The sequence below is a fragment of the Cupressus sempervirens genome, chromosome 9 (genome assembly GCF_028749045.1).
Source record: "Cupressus sempervirens isolate cs-2001-9-10 chromosome 9, ASM2874904v1, whole genome shotgun sequence".
Classification (NCBI taxonomy): Eukaryota; Viridiplantae; Streptophyta; class Pinopsida; order Cupressales; family Cupressaceae; genus Cupressus; species Cupressus sempervirens.
In genome coordinates, this window is record NC_143126.1 from 341,348,639 (window position 1) to 341,374,263 (window position 25,625).

A 25,625-nucleotide genomic window follows, 5' to 3' on the forward strand; every position below is an offset into this window, starting at 1 on the left:
TTCTGATTTTTTTTTTTATCCCTGCTAAAAATCACATAATGCAGTAATGCAAGAGGAGCAGACTTAATTGTATTTGTGTGTCCTCTATCCACATTCTTACCTTCCTTTATAGTAAACCCAAGGGACATGTCGTTACAAAGGACATGGCCCTTTCTAGGTCGGCCCTCCATAAGACATTATTTTGCCAAGATTGGCATCTCCATTTGCTGACTAATAGTTAGTTGAACTAACTACATTTAGTGTTCACAAAGGATTGCGATCTGTATTATAGTTTAGTATGTCTTAAAGGCTAATGCTATAAAGGAAATTCATGCTTTATCAGATCTGTACGATCTGTAGAATCAAACCAGTATGATGTCAGAGTTACAGAATTAACAATATATGCTTCAGGAGCTATTGATAAATGTCCTTTAAAGATATGAGTTATGCAGTCTATGAACAAAGACAAACAAGTAGATGCATTTTTAGTATCTATTCAAATAACAGATTTGAGTACACTTCCACAACTGCACATTGTACGCAGCCTACCAGTTATCAAAGAATGAAAACACCAACTTGGCACGCCACTTTTCACATTGCCAATCCTCAGAATAATTAGACAACATTGACATATTTTGGAGCATGAATGAAGGCAAGTAGGCATATTAGAAACAACATTCAGAATGACAACCACATCACAGTCTTACAGTCATCATATTAATTGATATCGAGGCTAAGTGCAAGTTGTGATTCAAAGGCAGTTATAGATTATTTGATGAGTTTCACAAAGCGATGGAGTGACGTCACGAATAAAATTGGCAAATGTATAAATTGCGAGAAGCCTGCTAAGTATGAGTCCCATCATTCATTACCAAAAATAAAATACACATACGCAGAAGTCAACAATCATAACAGAGATTGCAAAAGCAGCGATTCAATCCCTAAATCCACGTCATACAGCTTGTACAGACAACAACAATGAACTTTGAATTGCGATGGACGAACATGTCTTGAGGAAATATGTTTAAAATCAATGTTATACTTGGTGGTTACATGACAACATGAAGACAAACCTTAGAAACTACAGAAGCCACAGCAATATACCATAATACGAACAAGCATATACATGCTAGCATCTAACCTCATGCGGTGAAGGATAAAGACAAATAAATAGTTTCCAAGTAAAATAGCGATGAGTATACATAGGCGGCCAAGTCAACAAAGCGATATGGGTCTGAGGACTGCAGCGTACGGGAGATACTTATCGTGAATGAAATGAGCATAAGGGAAAATAAAGTTTTCCATGTGAAACAATGGTTGCCACATCACCTATGAATCAACGAATGAGCGGCATAAATAAAACCCAAGTATAAATCGAAACTTGTCATCAAGTTTAATTGATACCATCATAAATCATCGAGTGTGAGGAGGTGATTGTCTTCAGTAAAACATTATTAAACGATGAAATAACAGAGTGTTCTATGTCAGAGACTTTACAGAAGTCAAAGCATCGATTATAAAGGAAAATAATTAAATTGAAAAGGCGAGATTTATTTCTAGATAATATGACCCTAGATTTTGAAAAGTTACGTCCTCAAACAAATATAATATAAATATGAACTATTTAATTTGAAAAAGAGACATATTCGAAGAAGAAAAAGAAGAAATATTCATATATCTATTTGTATGGAGGGATAAAGAGTAAGAAAGATGACTTTGTAATATAAATTTATTTATTATATTTTGATGATAAATAAAAATATAATAAATAAAAGCCGTTTTTGCTTCTTGTTTATTTAAAAGGCCTAGAGATTTGTATTGTAGTTGATTCGTCCATTATAATCATCTTTACATTTTGTAAACAATCTAAATGTCAGATAAGTGGACACGGTCATTTAGCATCTAAAATGTGATCATCATAGATATAGTGAAATATCAAATTGTTTCTGTATCTGTGTTCAGTTTGTCTCCCTACCATAGGAGTTAAAGTTCAATCTGGACTAATTTAAGATTGCATATATATTTGATTTGTCGCATCTTGATCATTAAATTGTTGACATATAAGTATGTAGAACTTTATAAAGTTGTATGTAAAAATCTTCATTGTGGTTGACTTTATTGCCTGAATAAGAAAAGGCAGTGGTCTTTTGAATCATTGAAGTGTTATTATTAGTTTTATACTTGAAGTCATAAAATTTATATCTTCTTTCTTACAAGCATCAAACCAGTTGTTAAGAACCATATAGAAAACGCTCAATTATTTCAAGCAAGCATTCAACTTTATTTTGATCGAGTTCAAGGATTCTGCTAGCCGAAGAACTCACAAGGCTTAAATTCACTATAGAAAAAAGCCTTGATCCAAGAAATGAGCATTTGCGATGAAGCTTACCTGCTTAGGTGTAGCGAAGTAAAGTACAGTGGTATCAAGGTGATTATCATTCGTTGGCCAAAACTAATTGTGGAATCCTATTGGAGAATTGGAAAGCTCTTGGATTTCCAATTTTTGGATTTGGGAATCAACACAACCTTCATAGTTATTGTCCACAGATGCATGAATCCCACATACCTTTGTTGAATAGTATTTGTTGTTGCATTCATGCTATAGGGAACTTTTTACTGAAAGTTCTTTTGTGACATTCATAGCTCTAACTATTGCTTATTTTATATAGTCTTTAGATTTTGAGCATCAGTTTGAGTATTCTATGTATCATGACCTCTAATTTTAATTTTTGGCAATTTTTATAGAGAAGGAAGTATAGAGATCTAAATAATGCGGTCATGTCTATTCTAGAGACAATTGGAGTGCTTGCATATAGTGACTTGTAGCTTGGTTCAATCAGTTGTCGAGAATGAAATCATCAGTCTCGATAGGAAGATAACGTTCAGGGAAGGAGTCTAAGCGACGACAACTGGCCTATGAAACGAGTATGCTACAACTTGAGTATTGAGTTGCTATTTCTATTTAATGAGTACGAAATGTCTTCAGACCTTTTTTCCAAAGTGACGAGAATCAAAATCGGATCGGAATCAGCAAAGCTGAATCGAATCACAAATCGGCCGTGAATCGAAATAGAATTGGCCATGAATCGGCAAATTTAAAAAATCCTTGAAAATTAGTAACTTATTTCATAAACCCTTTATTGCTGATTCGATTCACTGATTCACAAAAAATCATCGTTATTCTCGTTACTATGCTTTTTGCTTTGTGTACATGTAGTGACATCTCATCATCTTCGTCTGTTCCTTTTCATGTTCCTTTATTTGTTCTTTTCAAGTTAGTTTGTATGCTCAAGTTGCAGTTTTTTTAATTTTACCTTCATGTTCTGTTATTGTCATATTATTTTTCAAGCAAGGAATGAATCCAATTGAGCATTCCGATAACTGGAGTATTTTGATAAGTGGGTTGTGTGTTAAAGACAGTAGTTGCAAGAACAAAGATTGCATATTTACCACGTGAGTGTATGGGGAACGATATTGCCATCATCAGAGTCTTAATGGTTGACTCACAAATTCGGGCATTGGAATCTTTGGATATTTTCACAGAGGAAGATGGAGTTTTGAATAGAAATCTTGGTATTTCACATCTTTTGTCAAGCAGTTCTATTATTGTTCCATCTCTCGCCAGTGGCAATTTGTATCGCTTCAAATTTGGTGAATAATATCATCGTTAAGTGAGATAGTTCTTTAAGTTTATATTATTTTTGTGCGATAAAGATATTCAATGACCGTCTTTTTGGCTCTTCAACCTCTTACGGAGAGTGCTTTTTCGAGGAGTTTTTTTAATATCTTATTTACTTTTTAGCAAGGTTGCACGGGTACGTGGGTACAAGAACGGGTACGGGTATGGATACGCATATTTTTCAAAATAGGGGACGGGGGTACGTGTGTATGCCTATATTTTCTATATAATTAATATTTTATAGAAAATATAAAAAATTAAAATATATGTCATGAGTCATAACATTGAGCATTCAAAACAAGAAATTTGAAATATATATATATGCTATTGCTGAATGTTTAATGTTTAAAGTATTTTTCATAATAGGGGACGGAGGTACTTGGGTATGTCAAACTTATTTAAAAATTATACCTTTATATTTATAAAACATCTGAAATTATGAGTCATGACAATGGTTTTTCAAAACAAGAACAGTGATAAAGTTTGCAAATGTAATGTATTGTTTTCAGTTTCAGATTTGCTATATGTTTGAAATAATAATAGATGATAAATGCTAAGATGCATAACAAAGAAGGCAGAGTTTAAACATGAACAAGAGGATCCTAAATCATATAACAATGACATGTTGCAAATGATAAACTTATGACTTGAACAGTGATAAAGTTTATTGTTAATGAGTATCAAAGTTTCAAACTGATTTGGTATTGAATTACGTTTGATAAACAACAAGCTAATACAAAAATTTAAAAAAAAAAAAAAAAAATCAGAATCTTAATCAAGGTCCTTAGCTATGATGCTCTCCACTGAGTACCCGGTACGTGGGATATGTCTACCCGGTACTTGGGTACGTGGGTACTCGGTGGGTACGAGTACCAGGGGTGTGGGTACGAGTACCCATGCAACCTTGCTTTTTAGTAGTTGTGTTCTGTTTTTCAGAAAAAGAGAGCATCTTCTTGAAGCGCTATCATTGTGTATTATCATGGAAGAGGGAAGAACCTCGCAGATTGAACAACTAATGCAGAGTAGCGGTTGTGGTGACAAAGGAGGAATGTTTGACTTTGGAAGAACAACGAATGACTTATTTTGTATTTGACATTGAAAGCATTAAATTTCAAATTCTTACTGTGATGTATATATTTTCCAAAATAAGTTTTCACATCAGAAAGAGGTAATTCTTTATAGTTTGTTAGTTGAAGGGTTGAAATTCTCCCACACGGTTGTCGAGTAATAGGATTCAGATTGTTTGTAATGCTGAAAAGCTGGTTCAAGTTACTTAGTCACAAATTTTCACACAATATGGACAAAGATTAGACCAGAGATTGGTTGATGCAAGAATAAAGAGCACTAGATTACATGGTTGCCAGATTGTGCGAGCAAGTTGTCTTATTCATTTAATTTGAAATACTAGCCATATAGGATCAAGTCTAACTAGGATGTTCTATGGAATGATTGTTTGGGATCCATGGCTAATAGTCTCTTAGATTGTTTGTCTACAATGCCTCTATTATCTCAGTCTTGGGATGTTTATGTAGGTACTCTTGGGATTTGTGGTATTAAGGGAGTTTTGGGAGGCCATGGTGGGAGCACAAAGGTCACAATAGGGGACTGATCATTAATGTCAAAGAGGCTTGATATCTTTGGATTTATGGCGGTTTATTGTCATATCTAGTACAAGGCGGACATTGTGACCAAGGAGATGTTATCATTCCCAAAGTCTCATCCTTCTTGCAGTTGGTGCTATAGAAGCCGTTGGGACGACTTCAAGAATGGCAGCAAGAATCTATGTGCAAGTGCGCGCAACAAGAAGCAATAAGGTTGTTGCTTTGATGATTCAAAGGGAGATGTTTGACGAGGTTACATCAGCTATATTATTGTGACGATCAGAGTCGTTCGTGGTGAGAGAGTCTCCATTAATAGAGTATCTTTGTCATCCTTTTACACGATGTTAATGAGCTCTTCTATGTGAGAGAAGTTCGAGTTGAAATTTCTTGTTCCACCCTCTACGAGTAGGATGGTTGATCCAAACTCTGCACTGAGGCATGGTGGTAATGCATTTTTCTCTAAGAGAAGACTGAGGTGAAAGCCACCCTTTCCAAGTAGGTGGTGTGGACCACCCTCTGTGAGTAAGCATGGTGGAAATGCATTCTTCTCTAGGAGAAGTTTTAGGTGAAAAGTCCTCGTTCCACCCTTTGCGAAGAGGTGTGGTAGACCACCCTTTGTGATTAGGCATGGTGGAAATGCATTCTTCTCTAGAAGATTGAGGTGAAAAGCCTTTGTTCCACCCTCTGGGAGTAGGTATGGTGTGACTACCCTCTGCGAGTAGTCATGGTGACAGTCATGTGTGTGAATTCATTCTATGTGTTTATGAAGTAATTATGGTGGATTGTGTTATGCTGAGATTACATATGTGAACTTATCATCTTTGTTTGCAGCTATGTGTGCATAGCTGACTAAAGATCTCTCACTTGCTAGCAGGGAGTCTTGAAGTTTGTAGCTGCGATAGATTTCTTCATCTTTGATTTTATAAGATCGAAATATGTTTGTTATGACTGTTATGGTCATCTTCAGCTGAAATAGATATTGGTGATTATATTTAAGTTAACATTATGTTACAAGACATTTGTCATTTGTCTTGTGAAGAAGCATGCTTAGGGAAATATCAAGTGTTACATATGTGGAAATACGAAGGGTCTTATTTTTGGGACTCAAAGAGACCTTCATGTGAAAGATGAAGAGTCTCATGCAATCTATTTATGTGATTGTTTGCTATATTGTAAATCAATCAAGTGAAAGCCTTGTAGTTGAACATTTTTTCATTATTAACAAATGAGATATTTTGCTAGTGTGACTGGGTTTTTCCCTTCAAGTGGTAGGGTTTTCCCAGGATAAATGCATTGAATCTTTTGTATTGATTATTCTCTTCTTTGCTGTTTATTTTAATATCTGGGTAAAACTTAACATCATCCTAATCTAGTGGTACCCTTACCTCAAGTCTATCTTGGAGAAACAATAGGCTCGATGCAAGTCATTGATAAGCTCATTTATTTGGGGTATAGGGTATCTTTTCTTAATAATCTTTCTGTGCAAATCCCTATATTTGATGCACATCCTCATTGTCCCATCTTTTGTCTTCATCAATGTAATTACATATGCAAAGGTACACTTACTAGGTTTAATGTGACACATTTCCAACAATTCCTTGATCTCTTTCTCTATCTATCTCATTCTTGTGTTTTTCCAGATGTCTCTATGGAGTAGTAATCATTGGTTTCTCTCCCTCCTCTAGCTCTCACGTTCCCAATGCCTCTCTCTAGGGGAGCTCCATGGGGAATACTATCAAATAACTTAGTGTGTCACGATAACACCTCATGAATATCTAGATGAGAACTCTTGAATTGCTGCTCCGAAGATGTTGGCATAACAAGACTCTACTGTTTGCTCCACCTCATTGTGCCTGAACAACCTTTCCACTCTCCTAAGTGAAACCACTCTAAGTCTGCAACAATCCCTTAGGGCTTGTTTGGTTGCAGGCATAGGAATTGAGAATAAGAATGCATATCGAGAATAGGAATGGATATTCCAATAACAACTACTTTTTGAAATGGACATAAGCTCATTTTAGGGACAAAATGGGCATATGCATTCCTATTCCCTATTCCAATTGGCACACCAAATGGAAAATAGAAAACATATTCCTAATTTCCTATTCCTATTCCAGCAACCAAACAGGCCTTTAAGCACTACCTTCCTGTCCTAATCCTAGAATCTCATCTTCAATTTCTCTACATTAAAAGTAAACCCTGCAAAGGATTTCATCCATGTCATACCAAGAATGACATCATAATCACCCAAGTGAAACACATAGAAACGAACCACTATCTTACAATTACCCAATTATATATGAAAAAGACAGATCTGTTGAGTGTTGAGAAGCTGTTTTGATTTTTTTGAAGCCAATTCTTCAGTTGAGAAGTGCTCGATTTGGTTATCCTTTGCTTTGACAACACATTAATGTGAAGGGTCCAATGGTTCTTTGCAACTGAAACATAATTTTCTTCTCCTAAGGTCATTCAATTGCTCGTTGTCCAAACTATAAAGATCACTCTAAGGCTTCTGTGATTCATTTAAAAATGATTTTTTATCCTTATCCTTCTTTGAAGGTAACTCCTGAAATGAAATTTACTCTTTGATGATGAAGGTTCCATTTCTTTCTTGATAGCCTCTTGCAGTATGGTAGGATTAAGGCCCTTGATCCATCCTTCCAATGAAATTGCTAACCCATCGTTGTGAGATACTAGTTACTAAAATCAAAACCCTCTAAAACTCTATGATATAGGTTTCAATTGATCCTTACTGTCTAACTTGATGTAGCTCCTTAAAATGCAACTTTGGATCCTTCTTATCGAACATTCTATTAGTGTTTCGATGAACTCTACATAGGATGTAATTTGATTATGTCCCATGTTGTCAATGCCATGATACCATCAATCATGGGCTCACTCATCCAAATGAATTTCCACATAGTATCTTCCTCCTTCGACATGGGGTTAAATTGAAAATAAGTATCCACCTTCTGCACCCACAGTCTAGCCATGGTCTTCCCCAATATATCATAGTAAGGTAATGTAAGCTTGCTCACTTTATTTTGCAAGTCACGATGTTGTGCCCTAGCACTAGTGTGAGTCTAATATTTGAGACTGACATCCATTTATTCCTTGGAAGTGATGACTGCTTGATATTATTCTCCTCCATTCTCCCAATCTTGTTGAAACTATTCCCATAACTTTGTAATCTATGTCTTGTTCTTTGAATGTGTTGGAGACCTAGGTGGTAAGATGGGTATAAGAGGTCACAAGTTCATTGTTCATTCTCACCGAGTTGCATGTCCAAAGTTATCATCCAGATGCCCTCCATTGCCACCATTTTGCTCATGATTTCCACCACTGGTCCCTTTGTCTTTTCCACCACCATTAACATCTACACCCATCTATCTAGCCATCATTTGCGTCATTAACTCGATTTGTTGATTTTGTTCTTGGGCTCTCCATTATATCTTTTGCTACTAAATTGAGAAGCCTCTTCACTTTAGGATCTCTTCTCACCCATATTTCTTGTGTCCTATTACCTACACGACTCATGTAATCTTCACTTATAACCCTATTTTCTTCTAGAAGTCATTGTTCTTCTGGCAATTTATTTAATAATTTCATATTCCTTCATGTATTACCATGATGAGTCAATGCTTGCACATCCCAATCATACATGTCACTGTCCAATCATTTTGTACACAATAGGATGGTGGGTCGTGGAATACACTATCTTGGTATCACTGTAATTGGATGCTTGGTTAGGACATTTATAATTTTGCATTTTGGAATTATGAAAACCATTTAATAGATCAAGGATCCTAATGGAGCCCAAATTTTTTGAGTCTCCATTTTTGCACATTTTCTATGAACTACTCTTGCTAATAAAAGGTTGTTTCAATATTTCACTCCCAAACAATACTCATTCGCATGTATTGTTGATAAAATAAATAACTCCAAAGATGACTTTTTACAAATATCCAATGTGTTAAAGTAAGTTGCACTAACCTCTGCAAGAGGTATGGAAGAGAATCTTTACAGAAGTCTCAGCTAATAAAGCTCCTCCATCATTACAATCTGAATAGAATGGTCATTATAGCATGTATTGTACATTCATATGGACATTTCTACAATAGTTTCAGACTGTGAAAATGGAAGTATCACTGACAGTACCCCAAATATTGTTATTGATGATAGTGCTTCAGAGACTACTTCTTGATAATAAAAGTTTATCAACTTGTGAATAGATCAATTTGTTGAAAACAAAAATGCCATCCCAAATCATACACCATGGAAATAAGCCTTGATAAAATATTAATGCTAGTGGTTGTACACAGATGAAGTCATGCAATTCACTGGAGATGACACACTGTAACACTTATGGACCCTATGTGGCAATGGTGACAGGTATCAGATGAATATTTTAAGGCAACAAATACTTGAATAGTAATAAGTGATAAACTACTGAGAAATATTCAAAGCCTGATAACTTCATAATACCGAGTCTTTGCAATCTTGAAGCATGATTGGTAATTGTTAACGTGGCAGGGATTTGTCACCAACAATTGTGGCGTAATGATATAGACATGCATACTTCAAATCAATAAACTCCAGGCACTTAAGAAATCAGAGGCAATCAATGGGAATTTGGGCATGATGGAAGGGAAATCGATGGGGATTAATAAAGACGCGCACACAAGCAACAATCACGAAAAAGAAAGACATAAATGAAGCCCGATAAAGACAGGAGTGCATTCAGAAATTGTTTAAAAGATGTGTGATATCTTAATTGAATGAAGATAAGAGAAGAGGTGCATATCTCCAGAGTTATATACATCGATTTCAGTTGTATATCCTCAATTAATCAACATATATCAAAATCTCAAACTATTAAAGACTAAGGAAGATCTTGTTGATCATGCAAACATGACTATCATCAATTAATATTGAAGAAATAATAATTAAAAGAAAGCTTGTTGAAAGTAATGTTCTTCTATTATAATTGGAACAGTTAAGAGTAAATAGTAATTATTAAATAAAGTGATATGACTTTTTGAAAGGTCACATCCTTCTTTGAATAGAGTATAAATGAAGAATTATTTCATTTGAAAAAGATATTCGAAAAAAAAAACAGATTCAATAAGAAGTATAAGAAGAAATATTTTACTTGTAAGGAGGAATGAGAAGCTTAAATATGACTCTGTAATATAAATTCATTTATTCTATTTTAATTATAAAATAAACGGTCCTTTGTTTATTTTTATTAAAAGCATGGAAATTTCAATTGCACTTGATTCGTCCTTTATAATTATCTTTGAATTCTGTGAACGATTTAAATATCAGATAAGTGGACACGATCATTTAGCATCTTGAATGTGATCATCATAGATATAGTGAAATATCAATTTGTTTCCGTATCTGTCCAGTTTGTCTCCCTACCAGAGGAGTTAAAGTTCAATCTAGACTAATTTAAGATTGCATATATATTTGATTTGTTGCATCTTGATTAGTAGATTGTTGATGGTATAACTGCATAGAACATTATAAAGTTGTACATAAAAATCTTCATTGTAGTTAACTTTGTTCCTGGATGAGCTGAGGCACCGTTCTTTTATTATTGAAGTCAAAATATCTGCAATTTCCTTTTTACAAGCATCAAAACCATTATTTACAAATATTATACAAAACATCCAATTCAAACATTTAGCATTCAATCATTTTAAGCGCTCAACATTCAATCTCATTTTGATTGAGTTCAAGGATTTTGGCGGCCGAAAAACTCACACAAGATTTATATTTGCTATAGAAAACCTTGAACCAGGCTGTCAGCGTTTGGGGTGAAGGTTTACCTGCATGGGTGTAGCGGAGTCTAAAGTGCAGAGGAATCAAGGTGATTCTCTTTCGTTTGCCAAAATTGATTGTAGAATCCTATTGGAGAAGTTGCAGGCTCTTGGATTTCCAATTCTGCAGTTTTGGGAACCAATAGACCCAACTTGGCACAAGAGCTAATAACAACTTTTACGAAAAAACAACAATTTAAATGAACAAGACAACTATGTGCAACGCTTTTCTAGAACAATATGCAAATATTCAACTCAGACTTTAATTTTTGGATTAACTTATTTCCTCAAATGCATAGATAATATCTACAATGGAATTATAAAGCATATTCAATGAATGAACACATGCAATTGTAGTGTCCCTATTTTTGCCAGCATCAATGTTTTTGGGATTAGCCTATTATTGTGATCCTTGCAGGCTAATTATTGGTGATAGAGGGTCTTTTGAGGAAGATGCTTGGCTATGGGAGACACTTGTCTTCTTCACAATTTAATATGTTTCAGTTTGGTCTTTGTTGGACTCAGTTGGGACTTCGTTTGGGCTTAGTTTTATGCACCTACTATTTATGGCAAGTCTAGTGATGATTGAGAGGGACTCTATTTTAGGAAAGTGCATTTGGTCACATGAGGAAATAATAGGTGCGACTCTTGTTTCGGATGACATATTTGAAGGATAATTATTAAATGAGAGCTTCTAACTGAAAGGTGTATTGATGAAGGCTCTTTAATGAAAAGTGCTAGGAAGAATTCAAGTTGCATTATAAAAGAGACTTCATGGAGAAAAAGAACTCATTCTTGTCTATTGCTTTTTAATGACTTGTGAAGTTTCTCGAGGATTTGAATGTTGAAAATTCTTATGAACTAATTTCTCTTGATTTTTGCATCAATTGCTGTTGTAAAGAAATTGAATCGGTGTTCTGAATCTGAATTGAGCATTTAATTCACTACTATTGTATAGTGAATTGATTTGTGACTTCAATCTGATTTTGGCAACCAAGAAAGAGGATTTTGTTTGTGAGATTTATAGCTGAAGTTGGAGTTGTCTGAAGATAATATTTTTGAACTATTGGGCACCACTACTCTACTTATTTGTGGTCATTATTACTTCTGCTAGAGGGCAGATTGAAGTGTTGAGATCATCCTTATTGGGCAGTGTTCAAGTTTACAGCTGGTGCGATTTGCTTGAGGGTGATGCAAGTAGTCTCTTAGCAGTTTTATTATTGGGTTAGCTGTATTGCATATCAAAGTTATTGTTAGAGTGGGGTTGCCATTGCACCAAAAGACCGATCTATCAATGCCCAATACAACCACTCAACTTATAGTACACATGAGACAGTAAAGCTCTTGTCACGAATACTGAGGTGAGTGCTAAACATTTTGCCAACAACCTCCCCCTCAACGTTACCCTAGGGTTTGAGGATTCGAACTTCTGACCAAACTTTGATACCACTTGTTAGAGTGGGGTTGCCGTTGCACCAGAAGACTGGTCTGTCAATGCCCAATACAACCTTTCAACTTATAGTACACAGGAGACAGTTAAACACTTGTCATGAATCCAAAGGGGAGCACTGGACATTTTACCAACAACTATCACTTATTGAGTTGGTGTGGGAATTTACTTGGTTCTGCTGCTATATATATCAGTCGCCAACAATATTTATGGATTTCTATTTAATAAGTTAGATTGTATGCCAATAGTTTGTAAAATTGTTTATTGACTGTATATGCACATTTAACATGTAAAAATCATATTTATGCATTCAAATAGTTAAAATGAATTGTATTTGTGTTCCAATCCTTTACCTGGATTTTTTAATAATCATTTGCAAGCATTTAAACTTTATTTAAAATTATTTCAAGGAAGTAAATACAGTCTAGAATTAAAGGACAACAAGATAGACAATGCGTGCAAAATGTTTGACAAACTATCAAACATTTAAAAGTGAAGCAATTTATGTTTGTTAGAGTTAGAACTCGTTGGGGTTTTGTACAATCGTATCAGAGTGGTTTTGCCATCCTATGGGGGAGGGAAATTTTGTTTTTTTTGCGCATATATCAGAATCATGGCCACTAATCATAAACAATGGAATGTTATTGTGAAATAGTTGAATGTGTTAGTGAATAAGTTGAATCAAAACCACCAAAGGATGACAAAACTGATTTCAAATCTAGAATTTGAGCAGAACATGATATCATTTTTTCAAAAGAAGAAACATGATGGTATAGTGGAAACTATTAAGGAGCAAGAAAATATTTTGAGTCAAAACTCGAAGTCTGATTTTTGTATCAGCAATTCCCCACATGGGATTGTAGTTGTAGCTGGTGTCATAGCAAAGTTCAAAAATGTTGTGGATATAGTAATGGATGATGGTGTGCATGTTATTGATGATATTGAGGGAGATAACATGGATATTGATTGTCACATTAATTTTGATTTGCATGAGAGCAGTGAGGATTTTTGGCATCATGATGATACTTTGGTAGCTACAGATGTGCATTATATTCCTTTTGAGTTACCACATGTTGGTGCTCAGGTGTTGGACATATTGGATGTGGAGTGTGATTAGAATTCATGTCAGGTTGAGTCAGATGATGCAGTTGCTAGCATGAGTTCCCAGGATCATGCATTTGATGGCAATGCAGTGATAGTGGAAGTGAGAGCGTGCGGTGATACTGTCATATCAGTAGCTACTTTTGTGCTAGTTGAGTCGTCTATTGAGGTGTTTAGTAGTATGCATGCAATTGTTGATGTGTACACTAATGATAGCACACATGTTGTTGATCATAAGGTGAGTGATGTAGAGACAATGTTACTGTATAGTACAGATTAGCACATTGGTGATATTCACTTTGTGCACAATCCTATGTTAGAGATGGCTGCAACATTGTCTTATGACAATCTACTTTTTGAGGTTAATGTTGATCGCTCACCTAAGTGGAGCTAGGCATAGTTTACGCCATCTGCAAACACAATTTACTTTCCTATAGTAGCAATTGGTGTTGCTCCTATATCTACAGATTATGATGAGGATGTGGCTACATCCATTGCAATTATATGTGTTGTTGATACAGTTGGGATGAGTGCATCTGTAGAGAGTAGCTAAAACCCACACCTTGTATCAAGTTTTCTTGTGGTTACATCCATTGTAGATGTTGGTGATGAGTTGCATGATAGGGGTTACATTCAGAGCTATGATAGTCAACATTTGACTGGTGTGAGAGGTTTTTATCTCGATTGCATAGGGAGGAGTATTTATCACAACTTCTCAAATTCACATACAGATATTTGATGAAGCAACAGTGTGGATTGGTTGCGAGAGTGTACCATCCTTTGGGGGTTGATCATTTGCCATCCAGGATAGATGGGATTAGTGGTTGTAAGTTGGATGTCTTGCAAAGTGAGCACATCCATGGGAGCCTTGTAGAGGATGTTCCAAGTCGTAAACTGTTGTGGATATAGTAATGGATGATCGTGTGCATGTTATTGGTGATATCGAGGGAGATAACATTGATAGTGATTGTCACATTAATTCTGATTTGCATGACAGCCTTGAGGATTTTTGGCATCATGATGATACTGTGGCAACTACAAATGTTCATTACATTCCTTTTGAATTACCACGTGTTGGTGCTCAGGTGTTGGACATATTGAATGTGTGCTTAGGTGTTGGACATATTGAATGTGAAGTGTGATTGGAATTCATGTCAGGTTGAGTCAGATGATGCAGTTGCTAGCATGAGTTCCCATGATCATGCATTTGATGGCAATGCAGTGATAGTGGAAGTGAGCGTGCGGTGATATGTCAGATTTGTAGTTGGAAGTGAGAGTGTGTGGTGATATTGTCAGATTAGTAGCTACTTTTGTGCTGGTTGAGTCATTTGTTGAGGTGTTTAGCATTATGCATGCGATTGTTGATGTGTGCATCGATGATAGCACACATGTTGTGAATTATGAGGTGACCAATATAGAGACAACATCATGCTATAGTACAAATTAGCACAGTAGTGATGTTCACTTTGTGCACAATCCTATGTTCGAGACATATGCAACATTGTCTTATGACAATCCACTTTTTGAGGTTGATGTTGATCACTCACCTGAGTGGAGCTAAGAATAGTTTACACCATTTGCAGACACAATTTAGTTTCCTATACCAACAGTTGGTGATGTTCCTATATTCTCAGATTATGATGTGGATGTAGCTACATCCATTGCAATTATAGGTGTTGTTGACACAATTGGGATAAGAGCATCTGTAGAGAGTAACAAGAACCTATACCTTGTATCGGGTTCTCTTGTGATTATATCCATTGTAGATGTTGGTGATGAGTTGCATGATAGGGGTTACATTCAGAGCTATGATAGCGTTTGACCGAGGTGAGAGCTTTTTATCTATATTGCACAGGGAGGAGTATTCATCACAACTTCTCAGATCCACATACAAAGGATTTGATGATGCATCAGTGTGGATTGGTTTCGAGTGTGTACCATCCTTTGGGGTGTGAGTATTTACCATCTGTAGTAGATGGGATCAGTGGTTGCAAGTTGGATTTCTTGCAAAGTGAGCACATCCATGGGAGCCTTGCTAAGGATGTTCTTCTTGGCGGGCTTTTGTTCAGTATTTGGGATCCTTTTAGTGCATTAGGGTTTCAGATAGAGCTCGTAGAGGAGTTTTAGAATGTGTACATACTACTAAGTATATATTGTTTTACTTTTGACTCTCATGTGCATGATCTTTTTTAGGTGTATAGTTCAATTGTGCATGGTCAAATAGTGTATGGTAGCTCACTTTGCGTAGTTTGAGGAAGCAAGCTTATTCAACTTTCTAAGTTGCTTCTCTATGAGATATTCACTCTTGTGACATCCGTAGTCACATTCATTTTAGTTTGGTAGGTTCTGTTAGTTAGATTGGCGATGATGCTATAAGAGCTAGTTGGTGATTACGGGGACATTACACGATTCTACTCTTGGGACCCAGGTGGATTGATGTGTTATTTATTTCTAAAATTGCTTGGGGACAAGCAATCTTAGGGAGGGTAGATTGTAATGTCCCCATTTTCGCCAGCATCAAAGTTTTAGGGATTAGTCTATTATTGTGATCCTCGTAGGCTAATTATTCTAGATAGAGGGTCTTGTGAGGTAGAGGTTTGGCTATGGGAGGGTCTTGTCTTCTTCACAATTCAATATGTTTCAATTTGGTCTTCATTTTATTCAGTTTGGACTTCGTTTTGGCTTAGTTTTATACACTTGCTATTTATGGAAAGTCTGGTGATGATTGAAAGAGACCTTTTCTATTTTAGGAAAGTACATTTGGTCACATGGGAAATAATAGGTGTGACTCCAGTTTCAGACGAGATATTTAAAGAATAAGTATTTTGGGAGTTATTATTATTATTTTTTTTCAAAGAGGGGTAAATGCTTTGACCTGGAGCTATGAACCAGTGAGGCCACAAATAGGGGACCTCATCCCCATTAGATTTGAACCTTGATGGCAAGAGTAACAACTCAACAACTTAACCATCACAACATGCCACTATTGGCAAGGAGTTATTATTATTTTAGTGGTCAAATTATCATTTAATTATTAAATGAGAGCTTCTAATTGAAAGGTGTATAGATGAAGGCCCTTTAATGAAAAGTGTGAGGAGGAAGCAAAGTTGCCTTATAGAAGAGACTTCATGGAGAAAAGGAATTCATTATTATTTATTGCTTTTTAACGACCCATGAAGTTTCTTGAGGGTTTGAAGGTTGAGAATTCTTGAGGACTAATTCCTCTTAATCTGTGCATCAATTGCTGCTATTGTAAAGCAATTGAATTAGTGTTTTGAATCTGAATTGAGCATTTAATTCACTGCTTTTGTATAATGAATTGATTTGTGACTTCAATCTGATCTTGGCATCTAAGAAAGAGGGTTTCGTGGGTGAGATTTATTGCTGAAACTGTAGTTGTTTTTAGATGATTTTCCTGAACTGTTGGTGCCACTATTCTACTGATTTGTGGTCATTATTACTCTCATTGGAGGGCAGATTGAAGTATTGGGATCATCCTTACTGGGCACATTCAAGTTTGCAGCTGGTGCGATTTGCTTGAGGGTGACACATGCAGTCTCTTAGCAGCTTTATTATTGGATTAGCTGCATTGGATGTAAAAGCTATCACTTTGTGTGAATTTACTTGGTTGTAGTGCAATATATATTAGTCGCCAACAATATTTACAAGTTTCTATTTAATAATTTAGATTGCATGCCAGTTGTTTGTAAAAATGTCTATTGGCTGTAGATGTACATTTAACATGTGAAAAATATATTTTATGCATTCAAATGGTTAAAAAGGATTGCATGTGTTTCAGTTCTTTACCTGGTTTTTTTAATAATCATTGGCAAGCATTCAAACTTATTTAAAATCATTTCAAGCAAGCAAATACTGTCTGGAATTAAAGGACAGCAAGATAGATGATGCATGCAAAAAGTTTGACAAAATGTGAAACATCTAAAAGTGAAGCAATTTGTGTTTGGAGTTAGAATCAGTTAAGGTTCTTTACAACAATGCATGCCCATAATAACTGTCATAGAGTCCAACACGCAAAACTAATACTCAAAATGGAACCCCAACAGATTGGCAAACACATTCAATGGAAGAAACAATTATTACAAACACTGATTTTACGTTGAAGCTCAGTCAAATCCCATATCCGTCTATGTCTTTCAATAGTGTAGAGATTGCTGGCAAAAATGGATTTTGTCTTCCAGGCCCTCGAAGGTGAACTCTACAATCAATTATATAAGTTTTTTATTCAAGCCAAAATACTCAAAATGAGCTAATAAAAGCCTTTTATAACATTCTCTAGAAAGCCCATACAATTTGCCAGAGAATGTGGGATTAATAGAGATACTTTATATTAGAAATAGAGGTTTGGTTGGCACTTGAATGTACTATTTATGTGTTGTATTGATGACTAACATATGTTTATGTGATTATGATAGACAAAGGTTTTGTATATTGTAGAGTGATTATTGGTACAATGAAGCTAGCATGTAACAAGTTAAGCTACACGAGCTTAGATCTGTGTTGAAGGATGAGTACAGATATCATATCTATGTTTGTTGGACCTTAAGTTGAGTCTTGGATAAGTTTAAGTATGTTTGATGAAGACTGGTAGTAGACTAGTGTATAGGAAATAATGTTAGAGATGGTAGCATATTTGTTGTATCTTATTAGCAAGGTGGAATTAGTATCAAGGAGTTTGGAATGTGGTAGAAGACATGTTCGTGATAGCAAGGCTTGAGGATTATTTTGGGATGGTCGTTGTTGTGAAACATGCAATATGCATTACTCGTAGTCAAGTGGGTTGTGGAAATGTGTTGTTTATCATTGTATAATGTAATAATTGTATTGTAGCTTGTGGGAATTTGAATGTAATATTTGTAATGATGCTTATGAAAGCGTGTATGCCGTAGCATATACCTATGTAATTAATGTATATTGGGGAAGCTTTAACAGGCCGACCTAATTAATTATTTGTGAGGGTATAAAGTTGTTTTCATTGTTTGGGTGAGAATTGTATGGTCATTGTGGATATTGTCGATGCGAGATTTTATGTTGGATATCAGAGCAGAGCATAGATTGAGTTGGTTGTTTGTGTTGAGCTTCAAAGGAGCTATTTTGGCCAGTAAGTTGCATATTAGTCAGTTCACTTTATTTGGATTTGTTATCTTGAAGTTTGATCTTCACAATTGCTAGAGCATTTAGATAGTGGGTCTATATGTCTCTTTATTAACCTTTAATAGGGTTAGAACCTTTAAACAAGGGTTCAAGGTCTCCTAACTGGGATTTGTCCTCTAGCAAGGATTGTTGTATTGAATGCACTATAACTAATATCTCAACCACCAAAACACCTTAGGATCACTTTTAGTTGAAAGTGCTCAGGTGAATATTCTCAAAATCCATTGAATGCCCTAGTTTGCCTATGAGACCATAGAGAACTATGCTAATAACAAACTTATACAACATGTGCTAGAGAGGAGACATTACAAGATTCTAAGAAAAGTTTTTATATAAGTTCAAACTGTAAAAAGTGAACATTAGGGAAAGAAACACACTGATGTGTGAAATGAAACTAAACACATTATGAAAAATTCTATTTATGGTTTTACTATATATTTTCATGTTATAATAAAGAAAATACAAATAATAATTTTTCTTGTGTTGGCATAATCAAATCTTGATCTTGTGCCCGAACTAACAAGTTATCCTTTGGGCAATAAAGACATGTTAAATAACAATTTTTGGTAGCATCTCCTTGGTTCATAAGGCACAACATTTGATGAAGGTTTTGCAAATGGGGTTGCAAGCTTTGGGTTTAACTATGGAGGAAACTTTGTAGTCAAGTGCTCTCAGGCTGGAGTAGTATTGGGATGGGTGACCTCCCGGGAAGTCTTGGTGCTTCACCCTTGTGAGCATCACCTAGATCCAATGAGTGCTAAGTGTTCCACTTATTCTCATGAGAGATGGATTCATGCTGAATCACTACTCATGAAACATGGGTCAATGAGTTTGACTCAAAATCACACAGTTAAATCCTTATATCAATATCACAATTTGGCTTGCTGTTGAAATTATCTCCTACTTATCAATCGATGAGCTTAAGGGGCTTTCTAATGAATGGTTCATAAGGCACAAAACTTGTTGAAGGTTTTGCAAATGGGGTTGCAAGCTTTGGGTTTAACTATGGAGGAAACTCTATAGTTAAGCGTTCTCAAGCTAGAGTAGTACTGGGATGGGTGACCTCTTGGGAAGTCCCGGTGCTTCACCCTTTTGAGCATCACCTAGATCCAGTGAGTGCTAAGTGTTCCATTTATTCTCATGAGAGATGGATTCATGTTGAATCACTACTCATGAAACATGGGTCAATGAGTTTGACTCAAAATCGCACAGTTAAATCCTGATAGCAATATCACAATTTGACTTGCTGTGGAAATTATCTTCTACTTATCAGCATCTCCTTTTTTTCATTTCCAAAGCATTTCATATCTTTTATAGCATCTTATCTCCGTTGAGTTCATTGAGCCTTGGATTAGATGTCCTAGAATTTACCATCTCTCTCTCTTGATATTGATTGGAAGTCTACTCTTCAATTGTAGTTCTGTGTTGACTATACAAATCATTTTTTTGTCGTATTGGCATACCCAAATCCTAATCTTGTACCTGAACTGGCAACTTGACCTTTGGGTAGTATGGAGATAATGAATAACAATTTTTTGGTAGTGTCTCTTGTTTTTGGTTTTCCAAGTGTTTCATATCTTCCTAAGTTTCTTATCTTCATTGAGCTCTAGATCAGATGTCTTGGAATTTACGGTCCCTCTCTCAATATTTATTGGAAGTTTGCTCTTCAATTGCAGTTCTGTATGAATTTCAACCCTTCAATGTTGTCATAAAACTCAGAGCTATGTTACATGGGGACATGTTTCTTGACCCCACAAGACTAGTTTTTGTCCCCACAATGTTTTAGGGATAGTGGGACATCCCGAACCGTCCTCGATTTCAAAAAGCTATAGGAAATGATAGGAAACATCCCCTTGACATTTGGGGATGACTACTCGTCCCTGAAACGCCTAGGGGATGCCCAAAATATTCAGGATCCATGTCCCCCAATAAAGTGCCTTCTACACATTTGGATATTTTTTGCATCAAAAAACTAAAAAATGACACCTTTTTAAAATTATTTTTTGCCAAAGCAGCAATGTGGGGGCCCCACATAGTTCAAATTCATGTTTGTGGATGATAAAATTCAAATGAAGGAGGTGCAACCAAGATTGGTCAGGCTACCATTGGATGATCCACTTCTGCCAGAGGAGACAATTTTGAGCCTTTGGATTTTGATAGGTAGAATGTGGCTTAGTTTTGTTTGCTGTGCTTGTAGCCTGTTACATTTTGATATTTGTGACTTCTCGATACATGTTTGTGACATTTTGATTTGGATATTTATATTGATAGATCATGGTTATGATGTTTGAGAGTCTTATTCATGTTAAAATTGTTCTATGTAATGCCCTTAGTTTATGACAGCAGTGAACAGCAACTTCAATTCATTTGAAGGTCAGGGTTTGATTTTTTTTAATTTGAAGATCTGAGTATATTACTGTTGATAGATTTGTATAACCCAGCCAATAGTTATGTTTGTTGATCATGTTCGGATTGATGTCAGTTTGTAATGCATGTAATCTGAAACTATATTAATAATACAATTAGTTATTTATAATTGTATTGGTCAATATGGATTTATGAGTATCACTCTTCTTTTTGTATTTGTAACTTTGAACATAAATACATACATATATGGACAAACCTGAATCCACAAGGAGGGAAAAAATTGTCGTACCCACACACCCAAACCCCATATCCGTACCTGAACCAGAACTTGAATTGGCAACTTAGGTTATTAATGCTCATGTTATGTTCTATTTGTTTGTTCTGGCTGTTATTTTTCATGCTTCATTCTATTCCAAGCCTTAGACATTGCTCCAGGCTTGGTTTTTGTAGAAGAGTTTAACATCACCACAAAATAGTTCTTTAACTGCTTTTACAAACAATTCTTTTTTCAGAACAAAGTAAATTGGTGAATCTCAAAATTCTGTATTTGTTTCAGGTGGACCGTCTTCTAGCTGCTGAACAGAAGGCAACAGATTATCGTTCACTAGATGATGGAAATGCCCCAGACCACCGTCCGACTGTTGCTTGTACTCGGTTTGTAAATTTTTTCTTGAGTACCTTTCAGTGCAACTATTGACCTTAAGTGATTTCAATTGTAACTAAATTTGTTGTATCAAAACTCAATACCAATGAGAGGACAGAGTTGTGGCGTACTTGGCTCGTATTCTTGATGCAGCATATAGTGCTCTAGAAGGGCTTAACAAGCAAGCTTTTATGACAGAATTGGTATGTGTTCCCCATTTTTAACTAGTATTGGCTATAATACATCTCACATACTTACACAGCTATGTAGTTATCATCTTGTGGCATGTGATTCTACTACAACCTATCAGAGAGCACATGGTGCTAATTTCTAGCTTATCACGTAAATGTTCTTTGCACTGTTTTACATGTTCTCAGTTTGACAAGCACATACATGAAAATAACCAGCTTCTTATCTGATTGAATATAAATAAAACAATTGTTGTTCCTACAGAATAGAAAATAACAAAAATAATAGCAATGTTATATTATTTGTTGCTCATACACAATACCGTTCAAATAAAGGTTCTATTTATCAGCGCATGAATTTTTAAGTACTATTTTTAAAAATCTCTCTTCCCTTTGCTATTCGTAAGGACATGAGAAGCAGTTTCAAGGCATATCATAGATGGAAAGGCTACATATTCGGGAGCATTTATTATAAAACATATCAAGGTTAATATGTAGTGCCACTTCATTAGCCTTTATTGAGTATAGATACGTTATGTTTCATAGCATAAGCATATCATTGTTATTGCACCTTTTCTGGGTTTTTTATTCCTTTCTGTAGTGATAATTTCCAAAGCTCTTCTCATGTATGAATTGGGTTTTAGTCAAATTGAGGTTGCAACTTTTACTGAAGCGCTGGACAATAAGACACTTTTCTCTTATGTTGAGTGCATCTTTGTTTTATGGTTTATTGTTAAAAAAGCTCAAAATCAAATGTTGAGTAGGGAGAATATATTGGAAGGATAATTTATGCATCTATGCTTGCTATATCATCTATCTAGAATGTTATTAATCAAAATGTAATTCACAGTGTTGATTAGTTACAGGCTAGCTTTTTTATTTAGAATTTAGGATCATAGCCTGAATGAGGTTTAGAACTTTCCATCTATGTATGTTGTCTTGTGAGTAATATTCCACAAAGCCAAAAAAAACACAAAGAGATAAGTTTGGCCTGTTAAAACCTGTCAAAAATGTAGATTGTAGACACTTAATAATAATACAAAAAACCCCCAACGCTAAAAAGGGAGAGGTTATAGCTCCTATTTTTGTGGTAAGATGAAAGTGATTCATGTGGGTAAGCAGCCACCTCACTATGATATATGTTGATTAATTGATTAATAATCAATTTAAACCTATGAGTAAAACTTTTATCCTTGTAACATAATTAGCCTGAACACTTAACCAACATAATAATATACTTAAAAGGTGGAGCTTGACGTGCACTTCAGTTGCTAAATTTTCCATGAATCAGTTAAAGTATGTCACACAAAACTAATGTAATATCATCAAAAGTCATTTTACATCATATCAACTAGATGAAAACAGTGTTTGCAAGAAACTCCTTCACGTCCACATTGTGGCTCTTTCATAATTGATATTCTATCGGCTATAGTGCTATTGATCTTCTGGAGAAATTCCTCTAATATTTGAGTCAAGATCACTTACCTTTCTTTATATGGAACAATAGACATTTGAAATCATGTATGTGATTTTGAGCTAATATTTTAAGTTTGCCAATAATCTCCATGCTGATATTTTATTTGGTTTATTTTTTTTCAGTTATAATTCTTTTAAAATATCTGACTTGATGACCTTTAATAATTCCAGGGAACATTTTGTTACAATTTATATAATTGTATGATATACCATATGATGAGCACTGTACTATTTCCTTTTCTGAAATCTCAGTGGTTAATTATGTATGATTTTAATGCATGTTATAAATTGTTTAGTCAACTGAAAAAAACTTTATGCACATGATATTTTTTTAAGACTTCTATATGATCATTTTAGGTGTTTTGTAAGAAGAAAACAAGGAAAGGATGCATACAAACAGAAGAGGGTAATTTTCTGTTTTCAAAACAAAACCTTTCGACACTCCTAAATCTGGCAATTCACATCTTCATCATAGTCAGTGCATTTAAGGAGACAACATTTTCTTTTGGACAGTTGGGATGGCTTGGAATCACAATATGAATCACATTTCACAAAAAGACAAAAACTGCTAGTGTCAGGGTTTTCTTTTCCAGCATTAAACAATGATAATCTGCCTAAATCAACAAGCGCTTGCAGTGGTGTCATTATCATGTTAGTGTATGCATACAAGGAAAAGTGCTTTCTAGTTTCACACTAGCGATTGGGAATAAAGAGGATTTGAATAAAACTTAATCTATAATTTACCAAAGGGCAGCAGCTGTGTACAAAAGGTTTAATTCTTTCACAAATATGATGTATATGGGAGATCAGTCCATGCGAAAGAGGCATCAATCAAATGGAAGATAATATCATGCGACTCAGAAATAAATATTACAGCCAAGGATGATGCCGACCCTCCAAGGAAAAACTAAGTTTTAACTTTTAAAGACAAAAATCCGTGACTTGTCTAGCTATCGAGGCCAAACATTTAAGGAAAAATAGCTGCAAATTGGCAGAAGCAACATAGCAGAGTCAAGATATGATTATTTTCAAAATTATGTCAATGTGAAAAATCTGAATGTTACATTAAAATTCATGATTTTGATGTGAGTTATATTTATAAACGTCAATCAGAAATATTTTTCAAGGCAAAAATAAGAAATGTTCTAAAAAAGGATATTAGGAGTTTATAAATTAATCTAGTATTTAAGAAGTAATACTGAATAATGTGTTAGACATCAGGTTACTGAGTGTCATTGACGTCAAGTTTTGATTGGAAATGATAGCTTGAATAAATCTGATATATAAAACTGCTCACTGAACAGGTACTGAGAATGGAAATGGTCGTCTGGACTCTGTATCAATAAACTTATAAAAAATTGTATAAGTTTAAATTCATGTAAACAGATAAAGATTTCAAACAAAGCTGTTACCAATGCACAAGGAAATATTTCACAGTAATATGGAATGTGTCAGAGAAATTACTTGCTAGTGTTATTGTTCTCATCATTGTCGTGTAAAAATTTATATGCTGATGATATGGTATCTATCTATGATGAAACCTCCTCCTGATACTAATGGCGCATAGTATTTGACACATACTTTTGAAATGCATTGTTTTGACTGTAAAGCATATGTTTTCTTTTCATGAACATACTAGCTTTCAGATTTGATCATATTGCACTGGAATGATGGAAACTTTACGACCCATGTCTGGAACTTCTGAAGATGGTGTGTTTACGACAAAGTAAAAGTGACATGTGCATATGTATGAACTCATCGTATTCTCATGATCTCTGCAGTGGCATATGTCAGAAAAGCATTTGGGTCTTAGTTTGAATCGTGAATTGGTGCAGATGACATCGAATTACAAGTTTTCTCATTACAGTGGTGTTATTATTAATTCTGAGGGTTGATTTTGGAAGTTGCAGTTTGTTATTTCCACTTGTCAGTGAACAATTGTCTTCAGTTTATACAAGCTGTTGTTCAGATGTCCGAATCAACTATCAGTTTTCAAAGACAAAAAACCTAACTTTTTGTTTTTTTAACATATGGTATATGTTTTTGGTGAAGTATAACAAAGGATGGCTTTTGGTTGCAAACTGTCACAACTCACTAACTAAGATAAAAGATCTCCATCAACAAGTCTGGTTACATATAATGGT

At 35.1% G+C, this 25,625-nt stretch overlaps 1 protein-coding gene across 4 annotated transcripts in view; it reads left to right on the forward strand.

Moving 5' to 3' along the window:
* Window positions 1–25,625, forward strand: part of SEC10 (exocyst complex component sec10) — a 217,409-nt gene that overhangs the window by 166,364 nt on the left and 25,420 nt on the right. For all 4 annotated transcript variants that reach the window (XM_089800055.1, XM_089800058.1, XM_089800056.1 and 1 more), the window contains 2 exons: window positions 21,731–21,828; window positions 21,936–22,020. In XM_089800055.1, the coding sequence (XP_089656181.1) occupies window positions 21,731–21,828; window positions 21,936–22,020 (183 nt within the window). The remainder of the gene's footprint in view (window positions 1–21,730; window positions 21,829–21,935; window positions 22,021–25,625) is intronic.